Source organism: Apodemus sylvaticus, chromosome 14, assembly GCF_947179515.1.
Source record: "Apodemus sylvaticus chromosome 14, mApoSyl1.1, whole genome shotgun sequence".
In the NCBI taxonomy this organism is placed as follows: domain Eukaryota; kingdom Metazoa; phylum Chordata; class Mammalia; order Rodentia; family Muridae; genus Apodemus; species Apodemus sylvaticus.
Window position 1 is genome coordinate 9,284,846 of NC_067485.1, and position 9,965 is coordinate 9,294,810.

Here is a 9,965-nt window from a genome sequence, read left to right on the forward strand (position 1 = left end):
GTTCAAGGCCAGCCTGATCTAAATGAGAGTTCCAGGATATCTAGGGCTACACAGAAGAAATGCTGTCTTGAAAAACCAGAGAGAAGCCAGGTGGTAGTGGCACACACCTGTAATCCTAGCACTCTGGGAGTCAGGCAGGCAGATTTCTGAGTTTGAGGACAGCCTGGTCTACAGAGTGAGTTCGAGGACAGCCAGGGCTACACAGAGAAACCCTATCTTGAAAAAAAAAAAACAAATCAAAAAAAGAAGAAAAAAGAAAAAGAAAAACCAGAGAGAGCTGGGCGGTGGTGTCGCACGCCTTTAATCCCAGCATTTGGGAGGCAGAGGCAGGTGGATATCTGAGTTCGAAGCCAGCCTGGTCTACAGAGTGAGTTCCAGGACAGAGGGGGGGGGGGGGATACACAGAGAAATCATGTTTCAAAAAAACAAAAACAAAAAACCAGAGAGATGGATATGACTTGCGCCATAGTAATTCTACATGTGGTTGTTGCTGTTGTTGATTTGTATGTGGGGGGGGGGGGACACTGTTTGTTTGCTTTGGGTTTTTCAAGACACTTTCTCTGTATAGCTTCTGCTGTTCTGGAACTTACTCAATAGACCAAGCTAGCCTTGAACTCACAGAGGTCTTCCTGCTTCTGCTTCCTGAGTGCAGGCCCAGACAGAGAAATGAAAAGTGCCCTCTGTCTTGTTTGGGTTTAACTTGTGGTTTTAGCCTTGTAGGCATTGGGGCCACAGCATAGGTCACCAAACCCAGCTCAAAGCCGTCTTGTGCCATCTCCCCTCCCTGCAGCCAGCCTTGATGGCAGCCTCCTCTTCACCACACTGCCCAGCAGTTTGTCTCATGTTAAACCTTGGTTTATATGCGCTTGTTGATGTGAAGTCCCCATACTGCACTAGACATGATTCATATGACAAAAATGTTGCAGTCCTTTCCCCTGGCCCCTCGCGACGGCTCGTTGAGGGTCTGTACACATTACCCTTTAGGGAAATGGAACCGGTTTACACTCATCAAAACCCAGCCAGGCCTGATGGCATGCCTTTCATCCCAGCATTTGGGAGCCAGACACAGGAGGGTCTCTCAAATTCAAGGTCAGCCTGGTTTGTATCGTGAGTCCCAGGGCAGTGAGTTCTCAGACAACCAAGGCCACACAGAGAAACCTGTCTCAGAAAACAAAAAAAGTCACTTGCTTTCACTGTATGTAACTAGGAGCGTGTAATTGAGTGACGGTAGAGATGTAGTAATTTAAAGTTGCCAAAAAAAATTAAGTCTGTATTTTTCCTCTTAATCATTTTACAAAGGCTGTTGTAAACTATGCTGGGTACAACAATTTGGTCAAAAGCAGTGTTGTTGTTGGTTTTTTTTTTTTTCAGGAAGTGGGTCTAAAAGATGGAAGAATTGAAAGACTAAAGTTAGAACTTGAAAGGAAAGATGCAGAAATTCAGAAACTTAAAGCTGTGATCACTCAGTGGGAGGTGCGTATCCACTTATTCTGTAAAAGAAAAGAATTATGGATTTATGTTTTCTGGGGGTTTTTATATATGCTTATTATTTAGTTACCAGAAAGTCTATCAGGTTTTCTAGCAGATTACCCACAAAATCTGAATGATGGCATAAGTTTTGTTATAAGATATATATCATAGAATATATAATTTATTACATGTATTTAGATATATAAATCATTTTAAGCATGTGGTTCAGTAGCAGTGCTTATTTAATTAGTTTTTCTTTGTTTTGAGTCAGGATCTCTCTGTGTAGACCAGGTTGGCCTCAAATTCATAGAGGTCAGCCTGCTTCTGCCTCCCAGTGCTGGGATTAAAGGGTCAGTGATGTTCAGTACTTTCCCATTTCTGTGTGACCATTACTACTGTTTCCATGCAGAAACGGTAGTAATTAAACCACCCACAATTCCTCCCCCTTTCCCCTAACAACAATTCACCTCTGTGAATTGCCTTGTCTTGATCTTTCATTTTGGTAGAGTCACACATTTTTTGTACTTTTCTCCCTGTTTTTTATTTTTAAGATTTATTTATTTATTTATTATTTATATGAATACACTGTAGCTGTCTTCAGACACACCAGAAGAGGGCATCAGATCCCATAACAGATGGTTGTGAGCCACCATGTGGTTGCTGGGAATTGAACTCAGGACCTTTGGAAGAGCAATCAGTGCTCTTAACCACTGAACCATCTCTCCAGCCCAATTTATTTCTTTTAACAAAATGTTTTTAAGGTTCCTCCCTGTTACAGGATTGATCAGAATTTGCTCCATTGTCCTTTGTTCTCTTACATGTACAGACTACATTCTGTGTATGGGTGCACAGGTATCTGTGGTCCTGCTTTTGGGTCTTTGAGTATTTGGAATAACTTAAGAGTAGAATTGCTGATTATAATTGTTTTGGCTTTTTCTGTGGCTTCCAGGCTTTTCTAAAGCAGCTGTTATTTTACCAGAAATGCATAAGGATTCTAATTTCTCCATATCCTTGCTAATCCTTTATATACAATTGTGTTCTTTTAAAGATTGATTTAAAATTCTTATTTGTGTATATATATGCTTGTATGTATGCACATGTGTGTCCAGTTGCCATGGAATTCAGAAGAGGCTGTCAGATCCCCTGGAGCTGGAGTCACAAGTTGTTGTAAACCACCTGATGTGGGTGCTGGGAACCAAACCAGGGTCCTCTGAAAGAGTAGAAAGTGTTGTTGACGTGAGCTAGCTCTCAGCCCTACAGTTGTCTTTAACCTCAATTTACAGAGCATTCTCCTGCTACTCCCCTCTAGACTTTGACAAAGACATTCCTCCTCCTCAGGTATCATTTGTCTCCTAACACTGATGAAGTACACTGATTATTTACTGTGCTGGGTCAGGGTTCTGGGACTGGTGTGTGTGGCAGCTCTGTATCATCTGTTTCTTAAGTATTACTCAGTAAAAATTATCAGCAGTTTAATTGGATAGAATACTGTTTAGTAAAAGTCAGTTTCATAGAATTTAAAACATATTTAAAGCCAGGTGCATGCCTTTGATCCTAACACGTTGAGGGCAGAAACAAGGAGTTCTCTCTGAGTTCAAGGCTGGCCTGGTCTACAAAGCATTTCTAGGAGAGCAGGCACTACACAGGGAAACCTTGTCTCAAAATATAATAACAACAACAATAATATAGTAGTAGTAATAATAGTAGTAGATATTTGAATGCACTGGGTTCTGGCATCATTCAGTGGCATCTGCTTCCCTTTTTGTATTTGGTAAGACTCTAAGCAGTCGGGCGGTGGTGGCTCATGCCTTAGGCAGGCGAATTTCTGAGTCTGAGGCCACCCTGGTCTACAGAGTGAGTTCCAGGACAGCCAGGGCTACACAGAGAAACCCTGTCTCCAAAAAAAAAAAAAAAGAAAAAAAGAAAAAAAGAAAGAAAAAAAAAACCAAATTCAAAAAACTAAAAACAAACAAAAAAGACTCTAGGTTGGACCCCAGCACTGTGGAAATAAAGATGAAACTGGGAAATTTTGCACATGCCTAAAGAACAAGTTTTCACATTAATATTCTTAGGCTTTTATCTTTTTATAATTTAATATATTGTTTTCACTATTTATTACTTATTAGTATTTGAAAGTTTTTCAGACTACTAAAGGAAATGTTCAGTGAAGACTGGGAAGATAATTATCAAACACTCATGATCGTATAGGAGCACAGTTCCTGAATGTATGATATATCATTGGTGAGGATCGGAAGGAGGCAGCTGTGTGGAGAGGAGCAGAGGAGTCAGGCCCGCAGCCAAGAGCTCTGGGCCTGACAGTGGCAGCTGGAGAACAGCGCGGGCGGGGTTCTGATCAGACCGCAGCCAGCACTACCACAGCGGGCCGTTGTCTTTTTACTTTTATTGAAATTAGTTGGAATTATTTAAAGTTTTTAGTTTGGGAAGAACGAGAAAACCTTCAGGAAATCTTAATATTTTCCTGACTTTACTTTTAGCCTCTCTACTTTGAAATCTTTTACATTTAAATTTGTCCTTGTACCTTTGTGTTCCAGGGATCAAACTCGTGTCCTCAGGCCGTACACTCTAAGTCATCTTGCTTTAAGTTTTTAGAGGCTTAATTCAGTGTCTCTTTACATCCTACATTCTGTTTACTTCATAACTGATTTATGTTTTTAAGTAAGCATAGAATGCACAGGGCAATAAATATAAACCATGATGTATCATTTACTTTAAAAATTAAAATTTGGGGCTGGAGAGATGGCTCAGCGGTTAAGAGCACTGACTGCTCTTCTGAAGGTCCTGAGTTCAAATCCCAGCAACCGCATGGTGGTTCACAACCATCTGTAATGAGATCTGACTCCCTCTTCTGGTGTGTTTGAAGACAGCTACAGTGAACTTACATATAATAAATAAATAAATCTTTAAAAAATTAAAATTTATTTCCTTTGACTATTAGGCAAAATATAAAGAAGTAAAAGCAAGAAATGGACAATTACTGAAAATGCTTCAGGAGGGAGAGAGTAAGTGACACTCGTGACACATGTGTACATATATATATATAAAATGTGTGTGTGTAGTATATGTATATATGTGTGTATGCATACATAATACGTGTGTATATGTGTATACGTATATAATGCATATATGTATTGTGTAGATATATAAACGCATATGTACTTTGAACATGCCTGCTGCCAAAGACACCAGAAGAGGGCCGGATCTCCTTGAACTGGAACTGCAGCAGTAGTCAGCCACCATGTGGCTGGAGGCTGAGCCCAGGGTCTTAGTGAGAGCAGCCAGTGCTCTCAACTGCAGAGCCACCTCTCAAGCTCCCTTGATTTATTTCTTTGAGTTGGGGTCTCACTATGTAGCTCTGGCTGGCCTGAAACCTGCAGTGCAGATCATCTGCCTCTCCAGGGGTTCGTGAGAGGCGCGCACCACCATACTCAGCCTTTGTGTATTTTTTTTAGAATGAAAGCTAATCTTAATATCTGAAGACAAATCATAAAGTTAAAATTTTTATCAACACAACAAAATAAAAAGTTCCCCAGTGTGATATGTGTTGGATAGTTTGATATAATATTATCATTATAAGGCCTCTAAAAGACCCTGTCATTAAGCACTGTTGCCACTATTGACATAGAGGATTGAGGGCCAAGTTCTTACACTTTACTGCACCCAGCTGGGCCATGGAGACACACTCTTCAATCCAGCACTCTGGAGGCAGAGGTTGCTGGATCTCTTAGTTTTAGATCAGCCAAGGCTGCATAGTGAGACCACCATCTTAAAAAAAAAAGGAAAGCAAAATCTTGGTTTTAAGATTAGACAAGAAGCCAAGTGTAATGGTTTGTTTCTGCAATCCTAGCACTTTGGAGACTGAGGTAAGAGGATCAGATGTCCAAGGGCCAACCTGGGCTACAAAGTAGAAAGACAGCTGAGCAGGGGAAGCTAAGCTGTTCTATCAAACATGGTAAACTTGGTAAACTTGAGTTTGATTCTTGGAATACACATGATGGGTTGAAAGAACTGACTTTCAAGGTTATCCTGACACATGTGGACGGACTGTGGCATGTAAGACACACACACACACACACACACACACACAGAGTAAATAAGTATAACAAAAATACAAGAAGTAACATGACCTAATAAATAGATACTCAAGATATTTAATTTTTCCTATGTAATTTTTTCAATTTTCTTATATATCTGTCCCTAGTTACGGCATATTGAAAAATTAATCATCATATCTATGCAATTAATATTTCAATGGCACAAAAAAATTTAAATTACTTTTTAAAAACTGCCGCTGACCAGAAGTTGATGGTGAGCGGTAAAAGCAGTCAGGCTCCAGGAAGAAGCCATTGTCCTGCCGCCGGTGCTGTTCTGTCTGTCAGCCCTGCTGGGCTGAGGCCGTTACCAACAGTAACTAACGCTGCCCTTCTCCTGTGTCTCAGTGAAGGACAAGGCCGAGATCCTCCTGCAGGTCGACGAGTCCCAGAGCATCAAGAACGAGCTGACCGTCCAGGTGAGGCTGCGGGTTCTGCTGCCGAGCGCTCGTCTGGGGTCCTGATGGTTATGCCCGACTACACAGGCTGCAAAGGTTGATTAGTATTAGGCACTAGCAAGGTTTCTGCGTCATTTATTAAACATAGCAGGTGTGTCCTAAGAAGTGGGAAGAGGTAAGGGTGTGATTGGTGGACAGACATGAGGATAAACAGCTTCCCCTGTTCTTGGATGTGGTACCCCTTCACAGCAAGCGTGTCCTGGTCTAGCGCACACCTGCACAGTGTCTCCTGGGAATCATGGCAAGAGCATCTCTGATACTGCCAGTTGTCAGGTTTTATCACAGAGATAATTCAGAATTAATGTACTTTCCAAAAAAGGCAGAAAGATTGTTCTTACTGTTTATTTGCTTGTAGGTGTCTTCACTTCACGCCGCACTGGAACAAGAAAGATCTAAAGTGAAAGTATTACAGGCAGAATTAGCCAAATACCAGGTATGTTTTTATAATTTTGACATTTTCTTTATAGCCACATTTAGAGTAGATACAATAAAAGAATGAATGTGCTATTTTATTTTTAGGCCATAAACTATTCAATAGATAATATTGATGATTTTTGTAATAAAAAGAGGGGGAGAAAAAATTAGATGTGTGTGTGTGTGTGTGTGTGTGTGTGTGTTGGGGAGGGGCTGTGCCAGAGAGTATGTTTGATCTCCTGAAGCTAGGGTTGGAAACACTTGTGAACATCACAGCCTGGGCTGGGAACTGAACTCAGGGCCCTGTGGATCAACAAGTGTTCTTAACCAGTGAACGGCTCTCTAGTTCTTTGTCATTGCTTTTGTTATTGGCCAGATAATGAACATTTTTGAAAATATAAAGGTAATTCTAGATATTGGTATATACAACAATAGCTGAAGTGATTCAGGAAATACATTAGAGCTCTGTAGACCATGTGTGCCTCTAATCATATAGCAGGAAGGCAAAGGGACAGCACATACGCCTGCACTTGCTCACGGGTTAACCCTGCTGGTTATCCCCACTGTAGATGCCCACCCTTTTAACTGACAGGTAACATACAGTGGAGACTTGAGAGTGGGTGACCTTTCACCCATCGATGTTATCTGCATTTACTATTATTTCAATGATATTTTAGATTCTGCTAGGCTTAAGAGCTTATTTCAGCTCTTCTTTTCCTGTATGAAACAACTGAAAGCAGTTATCACTGTTTTCCATTAATAAATGTGTCATGTGTTTTTGCATACTTATACATTATATATATATATATATATATATATATATATATATATATATAAATCATCAATGTGAAATCTTGGACAAAAAGGCTTAAAAGCTACTGGTAGCATAGAGAATATAAAAAATCATTTAACCCAGCCTAGCATGGTGGCACATGTTGCTCTTGGGGGCAGTTTTCTGTGAGTTCAAGGACAACCTGATTATTATGAGATGCTGAAAGCAGTCCTTGTTTGTCTCTTAGTTGAATTGGTTTGGGGTGTTTGGTTCGATTCGGTTCAGTTTGGTTTTGGTTCCTTGAGACAGGGTTTATCTGTGTAACAGCTCTAGCCGTCTTGGAACTCACTCTGTAGACAAGACTGGCCTTGATCCCACAGAAGGTTTACCTGCCTTTGCCCAACCATGCTGGAAGTAAAGGCATCCCAGCTTGTTTTGTTTTTTAGTCTCATTGAATTTTTCACATAGGCAGTGTCATAATCAATGTTGTTTATCCCAGGTGTGTTATTGGTGATTCTTATCATTGAGAAGCATGATAAGAATTTTAGGATATACACTGGTAGTCCTCAGTAAGACATGCACTAGTAATCCTCAGCATAAGGTATTCAAGGACTGTTTTCTAATCTTTTTTTCCTACTAACAAGAAATAAATTCCTTTTGTTGTTGTTGTTTTGTTTTTTAGAGACAGGATTTCTCTGTATAGCCCTGGCTATCCTGGAACTCACTCTATAGACCAGGCTGGCCTCGAACTCAGAAATCCACCTGCCTCTGCCTCCCAGAGTGCTGGGATTACAGGCGTGTGCCACCACCACCCGGTGAATAAATTCCTTTTTAAAATGTTATTTTCACATTTAATTTCCCACAAAATCAGTACATTTTTTTCCCTAAATGAATAAATCTTCTTGGCCCTCTGCACCCTCAGGAGTGAATAACAGCATTTATGCATTTAAAAGAGGTTTTGGTTTTGCTTTAACTTAGAGGACTGGTGTATTTGACTCTGAAAGGGAAGCTGTAGGGTGGAAAGGGTGAAAGAAGATAAGGTAGCTCCTATGGATTCAAATGAGCCTGGGCCCGCCATGCCCCTAATGTGACTTAGAAGTATATTTAGTGTAGTCTTACCCTGTAAAGTACTCATTTTCATTTTATGTGTGTGAGTATTTTGCCCTTACTCCCAGCCTAAAAATCAAAGTTCTGTTGCTACAGCTCAAGAGATGACTCAGCAGTTAAGAGCACTGAGTATTCTTCCAGAGGACCTGGGTTCAATTCCCAGCACCCACATGGCAGCTCACACCTTTCTGTAACTTTAGCTCCAGAAGATCTGACAATCTCCTCTGGCATCCTTGGAAGCCAGGCATGAAAGTGGTATACAGACAAAACACCTATGCGTAGAAAATAAAATTATTGTTTTCAAAATTCTAATACTGTTTTAATTAAAAACAAAACTAGGGGCTAGAGAGATGGTTCAGTGGTTAAGAGCACTGACTGCTCTTCCAGAGGTCCCCAGTTCCATTCCCAGCAACCACATGGTGGCTCACAACCATCTGTAATAGGATCATCTGATGCCCTCTTCTGGTATGTCTGAAGACAGCTACAGTGTACTCACATACATAAAATAAATAAATCTTTAGAAGAATAAAACTATACAGAACGTGACATAAATTATCGCTGGGGCAGTGAGTTTCAGGACAGCCAAGGCTATACAGAGAAACCCTGTCTCCAAAACACCAAAAAATAAATAAAAAAATAAAAAAATAAAAATAAATAAATAAATAAAAAAGAATTATAAATTATCAAAAAGTTAAACAACTGAATGAAATTTGCTGATTATATGAAAAAAATAAATTATCTTGTTTGTTTTGTACTTTTTAAGGTCTTTAGGATAAAATGGGCTCTGAAGAAATGAGATATTTGTGATCTTATTGATTCATATTAAACAGATCTGTATAGAAATACTGTTACTTTCTGTTTCGTTTGTTAAAGTGACTCAGAGCTGCCAAGTGGAAGTAGCTATGCTTTGATTTTGTGTGCTCATGAACTGACACCCAGGGGGCACCTTCAGTCACATGCTGTTTCTTCTTACAGGGCGGCAGGAAGGGGAAAAGGAACTGCGAGCCTGACCAGTGTAGGTGATCGTGGCCTCGAAGGCCGGCACAGAATACTTTCACACTTTTGCAGAAATGTGTATATTTAATGCTGTGCAACTGCTAAACTGCAGTTTTTTGTTGAAGGAACTAAAAGCAACTAGTTCACTCATAGTCTACAGTTTTATGTTCTTTTGGCTTAAAGTTAAAAGAAAATACAGAATACCAGCAGAACTTGATTATTGTTTTCTGTCCAAACTTCTTATGACTTTAGTTTTTCATCAGTCAATAAAATTAATTTACTCTTCCATGAATCTGTGTGATCTCTAACACCTCCTGAACAGTGTGGTCCCTCTGTGTGCCAACCCCTATAGGACAGCAGCAGCAGCATGAGTGGAGAGAATGTAGCTAGTGCCCTCACCTCGGGTGGGCAAAGTAAGTGCAAACACTGGTTACACGTGTCCCCAAGAGTAACCACAGGGTTCCTCAGCGTAAAGTGGGAGAACTTAGGTGATGTTTAGAAGAAGTTTTCCTGTATGTTTGTTGAAAAGCATTCCCAGCAGAAGGAATACAATCTGGGTTAGAAGATTTGCTTAAACAGCAGGCTGGCCCTAGCACAGTGAGAAATAGGCCCAACAACCGTGAGGAGTCTCAGAGAGAG

At 40.4% G+C, this 9,965-nt stretch overlaps 1 protein-coding gene across 6 annotated transcripts in view; it reads left to right on the plus strand.

The window, feature by feature from the left end:
* Gkap1 (G kinase anchoring protein 1) overlaps positions 1-9,614 on the plus strand; it is a 35,278-nt gene extending 25,664 nt beyond the window's left edge. For all 6 annotated transcript variants that reach the window (XM_052157349.1, XM_052157345.1, XM_052157344.1 and 3 more), the window contains 5 exons: positions 1,376-1,473; positions 4,427-4,490; positions 5,928-5,998; positions 6,393-6,470; positions 9,306-9,614. In XM_052157349.1, the coding sequence (XP_052013309.1) occupies positions 1,376-1,473; positions 4,427-4,490; positions 5,928-5,998; positions 6,393-6,470; positions 9,306-9,353 (359 nt within the window). In that variant the 3' untranslated portion in view covers positions 9,354-9,614. The remainder of the gene's footprint in view (positions 1-1,375; positions 1,474-4,426; positions 4,491-5,927; positions 5,999-6,392; positions 6,471-9,305) is intronic.
* The last annotated feature ends 351 nt before the right edge of the window (positions 9,615-9,965 follow it).